General features: G+C 44.0%; 1 protein-coding gene across 6 annotated transcripts in view; it reads right to left on the minus strand.

Moving 5' to 3' along the window:
• eml1 (EMAP like 1) overlaps nucleotides 1–20525 on the minus strand; it is a 40717-nt gene extending 20192 nt beyond the window's left edge. For 3 of the 6 annotated variants that reach the window (XM_070978700.1, XM_070978699.1, XM_070978697.1), the window contains exons 1-2: nucleotides 19892–20105; nucleotides 823–1005 (exon numbers count right to left, since the gene is read on the minus strand). In XM_070978700.1, the coding sequence (XP_070834801.1) occupies nucleotides 823–1005; nucleotides 19892–19958 (250 nt within the window). In that variant the 5' untranslated portion in view covers nucleotides 19959–20105. Of the gene's footprint in view, nucleotides 1–822; nucleotides 1006–19891 lie in introns of all 6 variants that reach the window. The other 3 variants (XM_070978702.1, XM_070978701.1, XM_070978703.1) reach the window with 2 other exon arrangements.
• Between the last annotated feature and the right edge of the window lie 1132 nt (nucleotides 20526–21657).

The raw sequence follows: 21657 nt of genomic DNA on the forward strand, positions 1-21657 counted from the left end.
TTCTGGTACTGATGCTGTACTTACTTAGATTGCCAGGTGTTGCTCTTATTTTGTCCATGGAATAAAACACATCAACAACAGCTCTTCTTTTTTATAACAGGGAAAAGAGTTTTGGGGGGAAATTGTCCTTTTACACAAAGACTGCATACACACATGCAAACACAAAACATGTATTTAGCAGCTTATGCTCACTAAGATGTGACAGTCCATTGATAGCTTTAAAAAATCAGTGAGTCCTTGGACTCATAAACAGTAAAAAGAGGCATGTTGTGTGCATATACTGCGGAGACAAATGTCCCCTGTTTAATAATAAATCTATTTCTATCTTTAGACTCAAATCACAGTGCAGTGACCTCAGGCAGTGCAGTACTGACAGTAACTGTGGGTTTCCTAGTGAAATACTATATAATACAACATAATACCAGCAGGCAGTGACTGAAATGTGCTTTTTGTAAACACCAGGCCTGGTTAGTGCAGCCAGACTTCACAGTCAGCCTACCTGGCTTCCCAACATTGCTGTCTGCTGAGGGAGACTTTCTCATCAAAGCGGGGTCTATACACATAACGTACAAGACGTTTAACAACACAGCAAAGTCCAGGAGAAGAGAGGACGAAAGGGAGAGGAAGAGGAAGAGGAGATCAACTGGTCAGAGGAAGGAAAAAAGATGGATTTGAAGGAGACATCATCAGGAAGGAGAGAGGACAAAGTGGAAAAGGAGAAGGAAGCCTCCAAACCCCGATGATCGTGTTGCTCAACAATCCGAGAAGAAGCGACTGAAGAAACCCTTGAAAAAACACGCTTACAGTATACATGCATGTTACCTTTGGTGGGTCCTCTGCGGGACCCCATGGCCTGCTGCTCCTCAGACACATTGAGGCGACGCACCACATCGGCCAGAGCAGACTTCAGCAGCTGAATCTCATCCTCCTGCATCTGGACCCTCTGCTCCAGGGAGGCGATGCGGTCGGTCACCTCCATACTGCTGGCTGCTGACGCACTGTCATCTGAGGAAACACAGGGAGCTCGAGTCAGAGATGTGGAAAACGCAACAGCACTAATATCTTAGGGCAAATACTGCCCAAAATGAGTTTGTGCTGTCCACCATCCAATGGAACAGCAGATGACTGTTTTGTTTAAAGCAGGGCGAGTTCGGGCGATGTCAGTGTGTTCAATATGAAGCTACAGCCTGACGATGCTTAGCTTAGCTTAGCTTAGCATAAAGACCAGAAAGAGGGGGGAAACAGCTAGCTTGGCTCTGTCCAAAAGTTACAAAATGTGGAAATTTTAATGTTAACTTATTACTTTTAATCCATGCAGATGGAGAGAAAAAAGGGAGAGAAAAAGAGAGGATAGAAAACATTTAGCACAGAGCCGGGGATGAAATGCAAACATCAAACTCCTTTCAGACCAGAGGCTCACTTTAGTGCTTTCATACTTTCAGACTCTTTGCCTGTGAAAGCGTTCGCCTTGTGTGACTCAAAGAACTCACCGCTTCTCAATTAAAACCTTTTATTCATGAGCCCGTTTTTACTGCCTCTCTGTTCTTTTGAGTTTAAACTAACTTAACACATTACTCTCACCCCTCCACCTGACACCCTGATAGAGGCCAAGCACTGGCCACCGGGGTCCACTTCATTAACGATAACACATGCACACACACACACACACACACACGCAGGGTCTCCTCCATTAAGACTTTGATGTCACAGTGGCTTGATAAAATATTAATGTAAATCACTGCCGTGTTTTCCCTGTAGACTTGCAATAACAGTCTGATGCATTATGCATTAGAGAGCAGGCATCTGGTGATTAGACAGATCTGCAGTCTGTGTTCCTTCTGTGAATCTGAGCTGCCTGGTAACATTATGGAAATCTGGGGAAGCTCTTGACTTCTGTAAATAACATACTCACACAGTCGACTACAACAGTGTCTTAAACATATTGAAATGTGTGTAATGTGTCTGGATTCAGACGGACTGGTGAAAGCAAAGTGAGGTGATGAGCCTCTGAGTTGAATAAACAAACAAACAAAAAAAATGCTCAGGGGATCGAGGACATCCATGATTAGAGCCTCTGCTCAAACATTTGCTGGTAGATAAAAAGATCCTTGCAGTGTACGGAATTTTAATTCCATAAAAATAAATTCTTAAGCAAAATTCTTGATTGCTGCCAAACATTTAGCATTTTCACATAGAAAATGCACTTAAACCACGATAAGCAGTTTCTTGATGTGCAAATAAATATTGAAATAACATGTGTGTGATGAGAAGGCCATCACATTTGTTTAAAACATTTTGTACACACCCAATAAGCATCCAGAAGCACATAATCCCATACGGTCCAATAATGTCAATTTAATTTAATTGGCAGAACGTACTGGAGAAGCAATTTCACAGATTTGTTTTTGAGCAGTGGACAAATTCTATTCATGAGCTGGTTGTGAATTGTTTAAGTCGGGGAGACCCTCGATGAGACCGGATGGTAAATTGGTGTGTTAGGCAGATGAGACACTTGCTGATTGTAGCAGAAAATGGAAATCTGAACAGATTCAGAATGGCTGAATCAGCCAGTTCACACAGAAACACACCAGCTATAGACACACACACACACACACACACACACACACACACACACACACACACACACACACACACACACACACACACACAGTGTCCTCCAGTGTTCTGTTTAATATTGCAGGAAGCCCTTTAGTAGCTGTGTTTCCATCTAACTGTAGAGTGAATTTGAAGCAAACTTTTGAAATATCACTAAAAAAAGAAAGAAAGAAAGAAAATGAGAATTATGAGTGTTTCCATTAGCTGGTTTGGAGCGAATAAACTAGGCTACCCAAAGCACTGTTTTGTCAGAAGGTGGCAGGTAGGCTATATACGCACGGTTAAGGTAACAAAGAGAACAGAAGTGAAGGTCGCGAACCGGAAACAAGAACAGCTGTTTGCCAACCTCGAATAAATCTCAATGAAGAAAAAGAAGAAGAATAAGGTCATCTATCACAGAAAAACAGGAGAGGTCTTCAGGAGTTTTTGAGGATGTTTTTTTTTTAAATCTTCCATTTCCATCAACTTTGAAGCAATATTTCAAAATGCACATAAAATTACATGGATGGAAACACAGCTAGCCACTGTCCCAGCCATTACTGCTGTTTTGTGATAAATACACACATAGACTTCACTGAAAACAACGCTTCATGTTGACCATGCACCGGCCCACCTGCTGAGACTCCATAATGAAAACTCCCCATCTGGGGAAATGGAGTCAGATGAAAACTGCAGGTGCACAGTCTAATACATTACACTCCCAGCAGTGAAATACAATGAGAAACATGTCTGCTTTAGTTCATACGCTCATACATTTACTGAGACGGGTTTCTACTCAAAGGAAATGCTTTCCTCTTTCATAAGACACACGAAGGAAGCCTCTTCCAGAGATAAAACTATATCTTAATAACTCTCTGCTCACCTGAGACAATGTCTTTGAAGCAGTCCTTGTTCATATTCACATGCCACAGAGTGGATATCCTGAGATAAAGCTTCTATTTTCTGTTCAGCATCTGTTGTGGGTCTGCTCTCAACACTGACACAATGACAGCATGATACCATCAGTCGTTGAGGTACAATGACTGGCTGTCACGGCCGTGATTCTCTGGCTTCGTGCTAACATCCTCCGTCTGTCACCCCGCTCCCTGGTTAAAACCTCAGGGGCAAGTTAACGCCCAGCAACACGTTCACAGGCGGCACGGAAATCAGAAGAGGTCAGTGGAGCTGAAGTGTGGTGTTTGATTTTATACAGCGGCATGTATGCCGGCACTGTGTGGCTAAATTTGTGTGATGTGACAGCATTCTCTGGGGCTCAGGTCACATGATTTCTGTCCACAGAGTCTGAATCAGTGAGATGTCAATCTTCATTTCACAACAAATCCATCCCCACATACACCCCACCTGTATTGTTTCTCTTTCATCCCCACAAAAGCAGATCATTACACCCCAACAACCTCCTCTCACTCCAGTGCACCGTTCACACTTGTCAGCCGGCTACTTAAATTACTTCATTTCTGTCAGTCTGCTCCGTCAGAGCTTCTCCCTCACTGTCTTTTTCTGTGCCTGTTTCATTATCTGGTCAATATGTGGCTGGGGTCACAAATCCGAGACAGATCTCTGAGCCCATCTATCTGCTCGCCTTAATATAATGTGACACGCTGCTCCCTATTACCTTCCTCTGCCAGGCGATGTCATTCTGGCTGGACCACCTGCCTGCTTAAGTGCTTGTCCATCACTTGAGCCACAGGGACTCATTGAAGGGCAAATAAAAAAACAGGCACTCTCTTCGGTTCATTTTTCCTGCTCTAAAATAACCACCACAGCCCCTACTTCATCACCTTAATCCTGAGTCATTTACTGACCTCATCGCCATCAATAATGAACACTGGAGCGTGTACACATGCACTGACCCATTTCTCCCCTTCTGCACCCTCATCAACCATGAAGATCAATACACTGAAGGAGTGAAAGGACTAAAACAGTCCTGGATAAAGTCTTCTGATCAGCACAGAGCGAGAGCATTCACATTGTGAGCACGGTGGCCTCATTCTTCTGGAGACAAGCTCTGTGTTGATCTTAGCTGTGTGGCTTTCTTCTTAATAGACTTGCACTTCCATATACTACAGAAACACACATATTAGGATGTGAATATAAATACACACACAAGGAATAAAATAAGATGACGTTAAGGAGATTCCCTCTGAAGAAATGTCACAACACCCGCTGTCACACCATGTCTTCCAGTACTCCCGCACGTTGACGACCAGAGTGATTGATGTGTTTTCTTTTCACTCAGCGGTGGAGAGGAGCCAAACAATAAAACTGAATTGACTTGATGAAAAGTTCAGCAGCCAGGTTAAGCTGCGCCACAATGGGGGGGTTTAAAAAGCGCACGCAGTGTTTGCAGAAAACCAACAGATCAAAGAATCAAGAGGCTGCAGGAAACGGCCTGTCACAACATTATGACAACAATTCCTGTTTTTCAGAGACAGAGCTCACACTGATACTCACTGCTGGCACATTTATCCACTTGGTGGATGCTGATAGCAAAAAGCAGCACTAGCAACCGGTTTTAATTTCAAACCATGAACGTACATGGCCAGGTGGTGTGCTGCTGAAGCGCCAGTTCAGCTGCTGCAGATTTTGCCTTCAGGAAAGCCATTTCTCCCAAGACCAATGAGTCACACTTATTAAACAACCTGACTTCAGTCTGCTGCTGCTGGCTTCGCTAATGGAAGTCTGGACCTAATCATAATCAAGTGGCAAGCAGGATTTAATTTCATGCCAAGAAGTAAAGGAGGTAGTGATTTAGAGACAGACAGAGAAAAGGGTGGAGGAGTAAGGTGGAGACCAAATGAATGAGAATGAACGAAGATTGGACAGTTAATAATCTTGAAAATAAAACAAGAATAAAGGTCTACAGACAAGCTGAGCTGAGCAGGTATAGCAGTTTTAAGCTAAATGCTAGTATGCTACTATTGTCACTATGACACTAACATGCTGTCTAGCAGATATTGTTTACCATGTTTCATCATCTTAGGTTTGTGAGTTAGCATGTTAGCAGCTGCTAATTAGCAAAATACAGCTGAGGCAGGTGGGAATGTCATTAGTTTAGCAGGCATTGTGTAATAAACCAAAGTCTTGCACAAATTATAATTTTGGCATGATGATGGCACAAGAGGAAAAGCAAGAAGATGATGAAGTTATTAAAATTCATCCGAAGGGGTTTGTGTGAGTGTGCCACTTTCCCATTAACACTAAACCAATCAGTGCCAAAGTACCTGAGAGCACATCTGGGTGAGAGAGTAACTGGGAGTATAGAGAGAAAGAGACAGAGTGGAATGACGTCACTCCTCCCTGCAGCTTGTTAAAGTTAAACACGCAGACAACACTCGCTGCAATATTTGCAAAGTGAAATGCAAAGCTGGCCAGTGGAACACATACAACCTGAGGAGGAACCTGGTCAAACACAAAATATGTCTAAAAGCTAAAGAGTGTCCCATGTTTGATAACCTGAAAGCCAAATCCCCTGCAGCAGCCACAGCTAACATTAGCACGCCTGCAGCCAGCGCCGAAGAAGCTGAACCCTCGACTGACGATGAAACATTAAGTGAGGCACCAACAACTTCATCGATATCTTCAGGAAATTCATTAGCTAGTTTGTTAAGTTGGAGATAACTGGGCTATTTTCAAAGCCTTGGCTGATGTTAGCGTAGTTCAAATTGGAAGAGCCCCCAACCCTAAAGTCATTGAAATTCAACCTCTTGAGATCATAAAGGTTTTTACAAAATTCCACAGCAATCCATCCAATGTCCATGCTTCAGTCCAGACCAATCAACCAATACTGCCATTAATGGAGCCACACTGCTAGCACGGCTAAAATGTGAAAATAACATGAATGTGTGTTGCTGAATTTTAATATTATGCAGAGTACGAGACATGAAAAATGTCATGCTTGAAATTGCAGCATTTAGAAAATTGCAGTCTGCCCCAGGCATGACTGAAACCATCCATCAGGTGCATGTCAGCAGAAAGAAAAATTGCAAAACCATTTGAGCTAGAGATTGAAGAAAGAGGGAACTAGAGGAGGAAGACAAAGGTACTTAAAGTGCCATCAATCCAGTGTGTCACCTGCAACGAGCAGTGGATGGCCTGACAGAGGTGTATTAGCTAATCAACTGGCCAGATTAGGGAGACAGACGCTTGGTTTACAAGCTGCCTCTGATGGCTCCTGCTGGACCAGGGCTTAACGGCTATAAATAGACAGGTGGATCAGAGAAGGGGAAGCCCTCACATGACCTGAGAGGAGATAAAAGAGGAGACGACATACAGTGCAGGGAGAGAAACAATCACACAAACACTGACAGAGGGTTAAAAGAGAGAAAGATGGAGCTGTGAATGTGTGTGTGTGTCATAAAGAGTGTGTGTTTGGTTCAAAGAGGAGCATGAAGACAGGCCTAACGACCCCCGCAGGAGATCCTACTGTCCCTCTACGAGCATGTTAAACCCTTCCTTCCTCCCATCAGCCACATCCTTCCTGCGGTCAAGCTCAGGTCAAATGGGATGATGCAGCTCCCCCACCTTGCTGCTCCCACCATCACACACACTTCCTCCACGCACACACCGACACTTAACACACACACACACACACACACACACACACACACACACACACACACACACACACACACTTCACGCAAGCATACATGAGCAGAGCTGCAGGGTCCAAGCATGATTGAATGATTCAACAAACACCATCAGCATCTGCTCGAGGTCCGCTGGCCGTCCACTCTCTGTGGAAATGTAAACATTCTTTCTCCACAATGACACACCCCATCCTTAAATGCGTTGTATGCATTTGGCCTGTACTATAAATCAAATTCAGTTTGTCAGAAATTGCTTATTTTCCTATTTTTTAGTCACTGATGGCTGAAAGAGCTGAAGAAACCCAGTGCTGCATTTTGAAACATTAGGAAGTGGATGCTGGAGTTCTTTTTTCTAAGTCCAAATAAAATAAGAATAATGCCTGGGTTGGTCTTGCAATTTCAAAAAGTGAAACATAAAACTTAACCCCTCTTCCCACCACAGTAATTTTGGTACAGTCCCTAAAGCCTCTCTGGGATGGTGTGAGGAATCTGAAAGCCAAAGAGAGAGAGAGAGATGGGGAAAAGTGAAGAAAGTAGAAAGACACGGCCCATTGAGGCAGAATAACTCCTCCTTAACTCTGCTGTATACACCAAAATCAAAACACCCTGCTCTGACAAAACACACACACACACAGCCACACACGCAAACACTCTTCTCTGTCAAAGAGGAAGTGTTCACGGTGTGGCGCAGGGATTATACTGGATATGTGGAGCAGATCTTGCTCAATGCTAGTGATCCCTGTACTCAGGGGGTTTGAGCTTAGCAGCCGGCTGGATTTGTATTCTGTCTCTCTCTCCGTCTCTAACCTCCTTCACCTCTCTCTCTGTTTGTCTGTCTCCGCCTCTCTCATGAAACTGTGGTGGGATGGATTTCTGAAACAAGGCTAGAAATGAACTGACTGTGGGAGAAAAAAGAGAGGCTGGAGGATTACACTTAAAGAGGGCTTGGCAGTGTTTCTCTAATATTTATCCTCTGCTTCTCTCACTGTCGTCAGTGCTGCTCACTCGAATGACCACTTAGCAGTAGACTGTTGAGGAGTATATGCAGACAGCAGAGCGTGGGATATCTGGGGCTTCAATATGCTAAACTGGAGCTGAAGCCACAGAGCACCACTGCAGTGGTGTGCAGCCATAAAAATGATATTAACTTTTCAAGAAAAGCAAGTGCAAAATAAGTTTGGGTTAAGAATCCACTTTGATTATGTGGTGAAGGAGATTTTTGGACACTTTACGACTGGTGGAGATTTCCAAATTAATTTATTTAAGCTTGTAATCCTGAAGTTTTTCATTAAATCAAACCCTGTTGTTGACACTTTACTTCTCAGCAATCGTCATTCCATGTATTTACAGTGTCTAATTACATTTCCATAAAGTAGTTTTCATTGTTAGTGGCTGAGTCCACCATTCCCACTATCGCTTCAAATTAGATTTACAGAAAAATGATGCAGCAGCAACAGCTCCACAATTTGTGCTTTAATCTCTCTGCCTGCATGCAGAAAAGGTCAAAGCCTTTAATGGCCTTTAAATAATTTTATTCATCAGTTTTTCAGACAGGTGCACAGCGACAGAAAGGCTTTAAGGCCTGCAAAATTGAGTGGGATGAAAAAGGTGACAGTTCTGAGACAAACTTCCCCGTGTGACGAACCGCTTTCAGTGTGTCGCCGCAGCCGCTGGGCCACACAAAGCTGAAGTAGTTAAACTCACTTTGGACACGGTTATGTTACCGAAGCTCAGATGAACGGTGACATTTGAAGCTACAGCAACCGAAAAAACTGTTTCATTACGAACATGAGGTCAAGCAGGGTCCTGCCTTCAAGAAGAACTACACACACACACATTTACTTCTTTTGACTCCGTATGTGACGTATGCACCCCCCCAAATTAAAAACTCTGCAGATTTACATGAATCACCTTGGCGCTATATTTTTGGGGAATTTTGCCAAAAACTGACTAGTTTGCAGGTCTAAATCTGGTTATATTCAACATTTTTCTTTTGTCAATAAACCCGATAATAGCCATTAAATTGCAAACAGACCCTCTCTTCGCTGTCACAAACAGGAGGGCAGTCGTTATGGCAACAATATTTATCAAAACACCAAAAATTTGGACTTTACATGACATCTCTGTCCAAATTAGGATTGAACTAGCAGAATGCAGTGAACGGCCAAAGACAGACACCCTTCTTTTTGCTGTGATTTTTCGGGAAGAAACAGACCACAGAGCACTAAGTCATGCTTGGCAGTGACTCCGGGCTCTGACACAAGCCCCTTTCTCAGTCTCAACCTTTCTCCACATAAAACAGGGCTTTGTCCCTCAGCAACAAACAACCAGGAAGGAACAGGAGGCGGGACACTTGTTCTCTCCAATATATGTGTGTGTGTGTACGCATGTGTGTACTTGTGTTGTTCCATCCAGTAACAGTGTTGTTATGGGAAACCAGATTTCCATGGTGTGAGAATGGTCTCACACACACAGACACACAGAGCCTGTGTGCCAGAGACCATCACCATCCTGAACATCAGCCAATCGTGTATCTGCCGTCTGGAGTGGAGAGTACATACAGTGGCTCTGATGGCTGCAGACGAGATCATTACACAACTAAACTGAAAACAAACAAACAAACAAACAAACAAAAACCATTAAAAAATGACTTAGCTTCCTTTATGGTGCATTTCTGTTCCCGAATTCCAGTGCACTCTCTGCTATATGCTTGTTATGTTTTGCATTTCAGGGGTTATTTTGGGGTGATTTACTATTCCATGTTCTGACTTTCCACTCAACCAGCCACGTCTGCTTCTACATGCCGTCTATTTTCACACCCAGGGCGTTGACACCACCCAGAAAATACACCTGAGCCTGTCACATCCAGCTATGTTTAGCTGGAGGGAGCGATAAGCCTCACAAGGTCGCCTAATTACATTTTCTTTGCTCTCCGTGGTCACAGTGGACGGTTGTTTCAGGCTCTGCATTACTCAGTTATCAAATTAAATGGTCCTAACATGTGAGTAAACAAACATGCAATTCACTGGGCTGTAAGTGGATTTTTCTTTTCATGGATGTTGCATGAAAAGAAGAAAAGAAGTAATCCTTGCAATTCCAGTTTTGGGAATTTTAAGATGCCCTGAGTCATTATTTAAATTCTTCCCATAGCTCACTGATTAGACCAATCTGTGCATTCTGGGTTTAGCTGATAGCAAGCGGTGGCTCTCCAGACGTAAATCTTAGCACAGACTGAGGTCTCTAGACCAGTGGTTCCCACAGTGTCCGTCACACGATGGCTCCTGTGTTGGTTACTTCCTTTAACTGCGTTTTATGACACCTTTTCAAACAAAAACAGATGAAAGAATAAATGTCAAAGTCACAACATTAAAAACTTTGCTTAGTTTGCAGTTGCGCTGCAGCTAATGACATGACATCTCACCGTTGGTGGTTGTCATAGTAACACTTTTTGGGGAGCTCAGCAGTCTGAAAAGCAGCGAGTTTCAGGACAGCCATGGAAAGATTTGACAGGGTAAACAAACAGAGCTCAAAGAAATGCTGATACATCTCAGCCCTCAATACAGTCTGACAGGAATGAGCCAAACAACTGAACTAAAATCAGACTCAACTCTGCACTGCTAACAGCTCAATGGACAGGTTCTGCCTGCTGGTGGAGGACGGACATCCATTAGTCTCTGTGGTACCGAGCGTTCCCAACATCACGTAAGTGTGATCTGGTTCTGTCACCCCTGTTAAACATGGAGGCAAGACGTGTCAGAGGAGTCAGACCTGAGGTTTGGCCTCTCTCTGCACATCAACAGCAGGCTCACGTGTGCCATTAAAATGCCGACCTAATGCCTAACATGCCTGCAGACTTTTTTTGTTTTGTTTGTTTGTCCTTGCTCACCTTGAGTATACTGTAAGCTTAATTTAATTTAGAGGAAAATACAAATAGAACTGCATTATTTCATTAATACTGATGTAATATATAGTAACATGGCCTAATATAACAATATTAAATCTAAAATTGTAAAAACACATCTGTGCACATGTATGCATGTCAGAATGGGACTTCCTTTGAAGGGAGGCTATGGTCTAAAAAGTCTAAAAAGTTTCGGAGCCACTGCTCAACATTTAGGCCAGACTTATTCCCCAGTGAAAGCAAAAGTAACAGTGTTGAACAAGTTTTCCACAACCAAAAGTGGGTTTAACAGGCTTTGCATTGTGGTCTGTTGATGATCAGCAGAGTGACTCGTGGCTTCTTCGCTTGTTCTTTAATTCTGCCTGCGTAACTGTTTGACCTTCACTGTAAAAAAATAAAAAAAAGATTCTGAGAACAAAATGTAATATTTGCCGCTGATGTTTATGATGAAATATTTCTGAAATCAGGCTGAACTGTAGTGGCACAAGAACTATTGGACATTAATGCATATCATCTAGTTTGAAACCAAAAAACGCCCTTTAACAACAAAGCTGGCCAACCAAAGGAAGGTACATGTTAATTAAGCATGTTTAAGTCTGGACTTCTCCTTTAACACCTCATTGAAACTGACAAATTGACAACAATAGAGGGGGAAACAAATCAAATAATCATGTCCACCCTCTTTCCCCTCATCTCCACACCTGTGGTCTTGATGAATCTATTTTTAATGGAATTTCTAATGGGACTCTCCTCTTCTCCCTCTCCATCTGTTACAGACAGGCTGAACACATGCAATGTGGACACACACACACACACACACACACACACACACACACACACACACACACACACACACACACACACACACACACACACACACACACACACACACACACACGCAGAGCTGGGGCTTCCCCCTTGGTTCTTCCATTAACAGCAGGTGTAAGAGACCAATTAGGGTGCTGAGCAGCCTCTGGGAGCTGCACCACCAGCACAGAGAGGTTAATTATATCTGTTCACATCACAACTGGCCAGATGAAATCCAGGCCAAGGTTTAGAGATGATGTGCGACCAAATCAATGGGCCGTGGCTTTGGGCCCACAGGAGACAATACGCTCATGGAGATAATTAGCATAAAGATAATCGAGCCAACATTCACCAAGTCACAGTAACTGAACTGATCTTTAATTAATCTTAAATGGTTTGGTGACACACTGTGGGATTAAAGGGGAGATTTATGTACAGACATTCATATGCACAGATATGCATGTGCGCACATGAACGCATACATACATACACTCTGATACATGCACGCTGATGAACTGTTCTGGAAATCATTTGCATACTAATTTGAAGCACATTTGAATACCTGGCTGTGCTTTGGAGCATCTTCAGATGGAAAACCTCATGATTTAATCTGTTTTCCTTTGTTTGTCTCTCTGATTGGACAGAATAGCTTTGGCAATACTGCGAGCATCAAGCAGAGACTAAAAATAATGGCATCTCCTCGGGATTCTGCTGACTTGTGTGATTTATTAGTAGTCGCCCTCCCCCACAGGTAGAAGTCAACGCTCTGTTGAGCACATTTAGTGTTACCATGCAGAGTGGAAGCATCTGACACAACTCTGTTGCTGGCTCTTTCATGGTATTTTTACGCATCCCTGACATTCTATTCAAGGACTCATGCAGCCTGCGCGTCTCCTTTCCTGACCTTGCGATGGTATGCGTGTGCGTGTGCGCGTGTGTGCGCACACACACACACACACACACACACACACACACACACACACACACACACACACACACACACACACACACACACACACACACACACACACACACACACACACACAGAGTGAACTTGAAGATGGACACACACACAAACACACTCATACATAACCAGAGTCAGTCTCCCTTTCATGTTCAAGAGCCAGAAGCATGAGTTACAAACACACGCAGAGTCAGTATATATATTTAGCACAGCAACTCACACACTCCTGCTTTACATGCCTGATTGTTTTAGTGGGTCATTGGATGAGGCTGCATGAATGTGTGTCAGTGGAGGAAAAGACAAGAAAGACACAGAGAGAGAGAGAGAGGAGAGGAGAGGGGAAATACTCAGTTCAGACAACAAATGGCATCTCCTGCCTGCTGGCTCACCAAGAGGCTGTTTCCATGAGGATGCTGACTGACCTTATTTCTGAATAAAATGCACTGCATCACCAGGTCACTACACCATGCACAACTATATTTGAGTAATCCAAAGGGAGAGCATATCAGATATATTGCAGTGTTGACAATATGTCCCACCTTTACTGTACAAAAGAGGGGAAACATAACTCAAGTGTGGATTTCATTTGTGCAAAAACTACACTCATGGCTGCTGCTAAACACTATAGTGCTGAACATGATTACTAGATTCATCATCATTCATCAGTCTATTCATGCATACACTGCTCTGCATGTATGTGGATACTTGACAGATATCAGCAATAAACTGGATCTGACATCATCTGATCCTGGCTCAGTATGATCCTGGCCTGTGGCTTCTATGCAGATTCTGCCCAACACAGGCACCACCAGAATGCCCTACATACAAGTATTTAAGACAGAAAATCCACAAAGAGAGCTGGATACCAGAGTACAGGGCTGGCACTATGTTGACACCGGATCACTTTCGTTATGTAATTGGCACCATTTCTCAACTGGCAACAAGGGTAGCCACAGATCTGCTCTCAAGACACACACACACACACACACACACACACACACACACACACACACACACACACACACACACACACACGCAGCTTGACTCTCCTGCAGTACAATCTGCTGTTTTAGACAACGCACCACAGAGCCAGAGTCGCAGGGTATCTGCTGCTGTAGTCTGCTACTACACACAGTCAGTATAGCTGTTAACATGTTCACGTTTAATGAGCACACACTGTCACTCTGTGTAACTGTTAGCAGCTAATGGCTCTCTTCAGCAGCTCGAAAGAGAAAGTGCAAGGCAAACCCTTATCAGGAGAAAGGGGAGAAAAGAGTGAGCGAGATAAGGAGTGGGAGGGGAGGGGGGGGTGACTTGTAGCAAGACTCGTGACTACAGAAGCCCAAACCGCCCTGCTCAATATCTGTCCAGAAAAAAAAACACAGAAAAGCACTTTGAGCTCCACCTGGGGCACTCACACAAGATCAAACAAAGAGCGTGAGAGAGTGTGATGTTGGGATGAGGGGTGAGGGGAAAATGGAGGGAGCTTTAGAAAGAGGGAAAGTAAAGCAAGGCGAAGGACAGCCAGAGTGATAGAAATGGAAGAAATCCAGCGACACTGAGGGAGACTGGAGAGAGATAAAAAAGAAGGGGAGAGTGGTGTGTGCTCTCACTGACACAGCAATAGGAAATCAATGTCAACCTTAAAATGAATCAGCAGCAGTGGACGAGTTATCCCGTTCAGGTCGATATTTATTAAACTGCTGCTCTGGTACATGTTACAGTTGCGCATGAATAATGGCAGAGAGGCACATCATTTCCTAACACTCCCCTCTCTCACTGGTTCTCCAGGATGGATTGCAGGTCAGCTTGCCAGCAGGTTTTACCAGGCATTGATGGATAATGTGAAAGAGCAGGGAGAGAGGTTAAAATGACGAAGACGAGTAGCTATTTGCTGGCAAATATACAGTTTATTCTCAAGCTGAGAGTCAGCGCATGTGGATTTAATCTCACAGGAAGGCAGAATGCAAACTACTTTGATTTTACACTTTAAGGGGCATCTATACTATTTGAAGTGAAGTTCCACTGTAGCCTCTAAATTGGAGAAAACTAAAATCAAACTTAGTCCCACACACATACAAACAAGTACACCTCCATCTCCTCCTCCCGAGCCTCCCCCCTTGGCTCCTGCTTGGTAACGTGAGCTGGGCTTTAATCCTAATCCCTCTACATGTGCCATCATCAATCAGGGTTTGGATGCAGCTACCAATAGATGCACAGCCAAGAAGAGGAGGAGACTGGATGGAGACGTGTCACCTCTTCTGTGTATCAAAATACCATGACAAACATCAAACGAGCCTCTGTCTTTATGAGTTTCCCCCCTCCACCCTGCACGCCTGCCCCATTCATCTGCACTTCAAACTTCCTTCCTGTCTTTCTTACGCACTCACTTTGCTGCTTTCTTGCTTGTAATTTGTCCACGTCCCTCTTTTCCGTGCCCCGTCATCCGCCTTGCTGGCATGTTCTGGTGCCATCATGGTACACTGCTGAGGTGAGTGCTGAGCCATTGTGCCTGTGGGTGTGCAGCGCGAGTGTGAAGCATGGAGATAAAGGGATGTTTGATCCAAATCTGAGCAGACATCATTAGTTCAAAAGGTAAAACACCAAATTTCACTAATGAATGCATGCAAATGGATTTGTTGGGATGGAGAGGCTGGGTGCTCTGAGATGAACATGAGTGTGTGATCATCAGTATTACAGTGCTGTAAGTGAGCCGGATTTACTTATTAACAGATTTACTTATTAACACATCAGGAGCTTTTGGTACAGCAGAAGATAATGAGCAAGGAATCACATTAAGTCATGTTTTTTCCTCTAATGATGTTGCATGTTTTCGCTACTATTTCAAGTACTCAACATAATTGCAAATCATTGTGAAAAGCATCAAATGTTTTTAGACTTTAGAGTTTCTACCTTCCAGGCAGCAACTGGCTGCAGTTCTTTTCTGTGTGATTGAATTGTTGGTTTCTTTGTAGATAAAAGAGCTTGGTCTGTACCAGCTCTATATGGAAAGTGTCCTGAGACAACTTCTGTTGTGATTTGGCGCTATACAAATAAAATTGAATTGAATTGAATTGAATTGAATTGCGATATGAAAATGAATGTGTGCAGATCAGAGCTGAAACAACCAGGCGGTTAATGTGTCAGAAAATCAATCAGTAACAGTTTTGACTGCATCCATTTATTAAAAAGCTAAACTAAGTAGCTACAGCTAGCAGCCCAAAGAGGCCGTGTTTAGGCACAGCAGCGCTTTGAGCTAAATGCTAATGTCAACATGCTAACATACTGTAGACACAGTGACAAAGCTAACATACTCATGTTTAACAGGTAATATTTACCATGTTCATTGTGGCAGTTGGCTGTGTTAGCATGCTAACATTTGATTTACAATGTTACAATTACAATTAGCACTGCACGGAAAGTATTGGACTTGATTTTTGAATGTACCTCATTTCAAAGCAATCCATCAGACAGTTGTTGGGACATTTCAGCCTGGACCAAAGCTGTGGACTGACCAAACAACTGACCTTACATCTAGAGCTACAGTGCTATTGTGGCTAAACATGTCAAATACTGGTTGTGAATTTGGGACTTTTGGTCAGACAAATTTGAAGAATTGGCCTCTGGAATCAAAGTGAAAATTTTACATTATTGTTCCTCAATGCTGCATTTGTGATCAGAAGTTTAAAACTCCTTCATGGTGCATTCATGGAAGCTCCAACATCTGCCATTTGGGTGAACAAAAATCAGACAGGAGAGTGTGAGAGAGAAAAATATAATGCATAAAACTGAACACATGAAATCAAACTCCAGAGTTATAGTGGGCGATAGTTGGCTGTAATCTACAGCAGGCAAAGAAGGGAAAACAGCCAAGATGGCCTTTTAAAGTTCTAACATCAAATGGATTCTTTCTTTGCCTTAAAATGAACAAGAACGCCGCCGATCTGATACACAGACATTGATAATTCTATAAAAAACAACTACAATCTCATTACCAGGCACACAACACACACCAATTCAATCAAACTGTCCTCTTCTCCAGAACCAGTAGATCCCAAATGTGATTTAATGGATTTAACACAGACAAAAAGCTTCTCTGAAAGATTCACTTCCTTCACTGGCTGTAATCAGAGTGTGTCCGTGTGTCTCACTGTGTAATGGGGCTGATTTTCAGTTAGCCTGAGCTAGCCTCGACCTCCTGAGGACAAAGCGTGCAGCCTGCGCGTGTTTCTGCAGTTTAGCTGACCTAGTCTCTGAACATTAGTCTGGTTGGATGCTCCACAACACACGGGCTGAGGGAGAGAGGGAGAATGAATGACATCATTGACTTTTGCTTTGAGAGGATCTGGGTTTAGCTGGACGGCAGCGGCAGAGAAGCATGATGTCACTTTGGCCTACAGGCCCCCCACACACACATCCGCTGCAGCTTGTGCACACCAACATAAACACACACATCTTAACTGAGGCTCACCCAATTAAGCAGTCTCTTGGAACAACGAACAAGGCGCTGCTTGCTTGCCGTTGCAGTTAAGTGTGTTTTAGTTCTGTGTGTGTGTGTGTGTGTGTGTGTGTGTGTGTGTGTGTGTGTGTGTGTGTGTGTGTGTGTGTGTGTGTGTGTGTGTGTGTGTGTGTGTGTGTGAAGGCAAGGGAGAGAAATCAAGGGGTTTGGAGGTTGGAAAATCCCTGGCAACAGCCTCTGAGCAGCATGTCTTATTTCATTGGCTTTTGTCAGAGGAAACATGACATTGTGAGGGATTGCAAACAACCTCGCAGTGTCAGACTTCAACTTCTCTCCCTCAAGTTGCTGGTCATAACATAGCAAGAAGTCAAAGGGGGGAATCTTAAGAAAAAGACACTTTGGTGTGTGTAATCACAAGTTAAGTGAATGTAGATTTGCAGGAGAACTTGCTCTGGTGCTTAACTTCTCCCACCTGTCACCAAAACCACTGAACCTCGAGGGTTGACACCTACACACTGCAGTGCTGAAAAGCTGTGCCTGCCACCACTCTGTAATTTGTGAGCTTTTTAAAGGTCAGTGGCTCCTTAAGAGGAAGTTGTAAAGCGACTCTGATACTGCACAACAACTGCTACACCTGTTTTTCAGGTCAGTCCAACAGACTCACCTCAGTTGTTATCTTTGATACACACAGGAACACGTGAGCAGACAAGGTGAATGACCTCTTCTCTCAGTTAGACATCATTGAGACATGGGACAGTGGCTCCATTTTCTAACAGGTAAACCATAATCTGGATGATGTCTCATCTTCTACTTACTCTCGTGTCCTTGTTACAAGTGACCTTATACTACATGCCATCATAAATGAAGCAGCTGCACCATCTTTAATTAGTCGTTTATGGGCTGGATGTACCAAGGGAGGCCATCCAGGTGCAGGAAAGTAGTTATCATGTCTCTCTTTTCTTCCCTGAATACATAAAACATAGACATACTTCAGTTTTGTATGATCTATATCTACACTATAAGCTTCTCTCACTCATCTGTTTCTTTTTGTCTGCGTCTTCTCCTTTGTGAATGCTACAAATGTAATGAGGGAAATCCATAAGGATAGAGGCTTTTAACTGGATTCGCCTCACCAGTCATTCATGAAAGTAGTGAGGTACCCAGTATCCACAACAGAGGACACTTCCATGTAATTTCACATCCATGATTTGCTCTGTTGGACAACAGTGTTCCCCCATCCCATCGACTGCTCCTGCTTACACAGCGCAGTAAATATTATTGATTTTTTCATTATCCACAAATGGCAATTATGGGTTACTCTATGCTTCAACAATGATAGCTTACACTTGCTAACCACCACACAGCCTGCAACTGCTAAGGAAAAACTGAAAAATGATAGTTGTACGCTAAAATTAATGAGGATGTGCCACTGAGGTGGATGAGAGGTGAGTGTTTTGGGGGGAAGTTTCAGTCTTTATAAGATATACACTTCATTTTATCTTCATTTAGCTGGAAGCTCAAAACCCTTCAAAGCCCTCTGCTACAGATTCTATGAGAGACATCGGTTATTGTGTTGGGGATAATCCCCTTTGTGTAGGGGGCTCACCTACTGTAGATTGTCAGTATGCAGGCAGTGACAGCATCAACAAAGTGTGCTTCACTCAAAAATAGTACAAAATAAGAAAAATCCCTGGACTGAGATAAACTTATGCACCTCCATATGACCTTTCTGAGCATGGTTCAGTCATTCTGGTGTGTGTCTTACAGAAGTGTTTGCTTTCTTAAAAAAAGAAACTCGGGCTTCTTGGAAATAAATCCTGAACTGACGTAATACTGATGTGTCATGCTGCTTTACTTCTTCCCTGAGTCACTCCCTCTCCCACCCATAACATTAGCAGCCTGAAGTATGGTTTCTCCCTCTGCCAGCGAAGAAATTACATTAGTACAGGAGGCAACATGAGCAATAGTGTCCTGTTCTGTCATTTCTGGTGTCTCTCATTCAGTAAACTGATTGCAATCAGCCAACAGAGGAGAAATATAATCATAACATAACCATCATCACATCTAGCAGAACCAGAGCAATCAGGGCAGCTGCTGCAAGCAAAGGACTGTTCTTCATCCAGCCTCCCTCTTTGTTTATTAGCTCTCTTGATGGCTTCTGGCTCACACTGATTGTTGACTGTATTCTGGTCTTGATTCCAGAAACTTCCTTTTGATTCTACACAGTGTTTTTCTGTCATTTGTTCAAACACTCACCAAAGCCAGCATGTTAAGAATCAAACGTTTTGACAAGCTCAAGAACGAACCAATGCCTTACAGGAGCTTTACGAGCCATGTCTGCAGGACACACACACACACACACACACACACACACACACACACACACACACACACACACACACACACACACGCACACACACACACACACACACACACTCTACTTGGTGTCAAGTTTAGCCAGTCAGCTGGTGACATGTGAAGTCCAGACAGACAACATGCAGCTGAAGGAGCACAGGGGATGGGGGAGGAAGAGTGAGGAGAGGATTAGTTAGTTTTACCGTTGCAGAACTGTAGCAGTGATGAGGTGTCATACAAGCTGCTGTAGCTGGAAAAGCCGTCCTCCATTCTCAACCTCTGCTCCGCTCCTTGCTGCTCCCTCCGTTATCCACCACTCCTTCTCCTCTCCTCTCTTCTCTCTCTCTCTGGTGACTCCCCTCCGTTAGTTTATCGTTCACTTGGCGTCCAAGGCGCTCCCTCCATTCACTCAGCACGGGTCAGGCTCCCTGGGTGAGTCACCATGGCAACCCATTCACTCCGATTATGTCATGTGAACTCCAACCCCTCTTCGTTCTCCTCTCCTCTTCTTCCCCCCTCACGAGAAATAAACAAAAAGCCAAAAAGTCCCGAACTACAGCTGCAAACACTCCCTGCTGAAGAATGACTGCACTGGACCGCCGGAGAGACACAAAGACAGAAGTTCACAAGCTGCTGGTGGATTTGTTCTCCCCTGTGCTCCTCCTCTCCTCCCTCCTGCTCCTCTTCTCAGCTGTGTGTCGTTAGCTCTAGCTGATCTTCAGCAGAAAAACAGCTTTAAGAGGGCTTGAGCTGAGAGCGCAGGCAGGCTCTGGCATAGGCAGTGACTGTGTGTTTGTGTGAGTGTGTGTGTGTGTGTGTCTGTGTGTGTGAGTGTTTAGATAAAGCTCGGGACAGCCCAGCCTTCCCCTGTCACACAGTGTGGACGAGTCAGAGCGCAGGGGGCTGGGCCTGTCGGATAGATCCTCCCCCTCTGCCAGAGAAGAGGAGGAGAGGACAGGACAAGGTAGGGTTGGAGAGGAAATGAGGAGAGAGGAAAGGATAGAAGATTATAGAGGAGAGAAGAGAGGGGAGAGTAGAAGAGGAGAGAGAGGGGAGGGTAGAAGAGGAGACAGGAGAAACAAGGAGAGAGGAAAGGAGGGAGGAGAGGAGAGAAAGGGAGATAAGGGGATATGGTATAGGCAGGGAGAGGAAAACGGAGTTGAGGAGAGAGGACAGGACAAGTTTGGGTAAGAGAGGAAATGAGATGAGGAGGAGGACAAAAGAGGTGAGGTGAAATGAAGAGAGGTAAGAAAGAGAGAGAAGAGGAAAGGAGATAAGGGGACAGGGTAAGGAAGGAGAGGAAAGGAGAAGGGAGGAGAAGACAGGGTAGGGGGGGCAATAGGGAAGGAAAAGGAGAGGAGATTAGAGCCAAATGAGGAGAGGAGAAAGGAGGTGAAAAGAGGAAAGAGGAAAGGTGAGGAAAGGAAGAAAGTGACTGCACAAGGTGGGGTAGGAGAGGAGATGAAATAAGAGGAGGGAAGGAAGGAGCAGAGAGATGATAAAAGGTAGGGTAGGAGATGAAATGAGAGGAAAGTAGATGACAAATTAGGAGAAGAAAGAAGGAAAGGAAAGAGGAGAGAAGAGGAGAGGGCAGAAGAGGAGGGGAGTGAAAGAAGAAACTAGGTTAGGAGATGAAAGAAGAGGTGGGAAGAGGACAAGAAAGGAAAGAAGAGGAGGAGGGGGGGTCCCTCAGTCAATATATAGCAGTTACTGCATTATCCATCTGCTCCTCCACACACACCCAGTCACACACACTGATGGTATGGAGTCACACGGGGACACACGCCATAACAAACCAACGCCACATCTCTCCTGCAGCCAAACACTGCCAGGGGATCTGTGCTGTGGCTAAACATGATTATCATTCTGTCCTCTGCCTGTCTTATCTGCCACGCTGCAGACTGCACAGGGACTGAGGGATCCTTAAAACAAGGACAAGAGGGGGAGAGAATGAAAGGGAGACCAGGGG

The sequence above is a fragment of the Chaetodon trifascialis genome, chromosome 14, assembly GCF_039877785.1.
Source record: "Chaetodon trifascialis isolate fChaTrf1 chromosome 14, fChaTrf1.hap1, whole genome shotgun sequence".
Taxonomy (NCBI): domain Eukaryota; kingdom Metazoa; phylum Chordata; class Actinopteri; order Chaetodontiformes; family Chaetodontidae; genus Chaetodon; species Chaetodon trifascialis.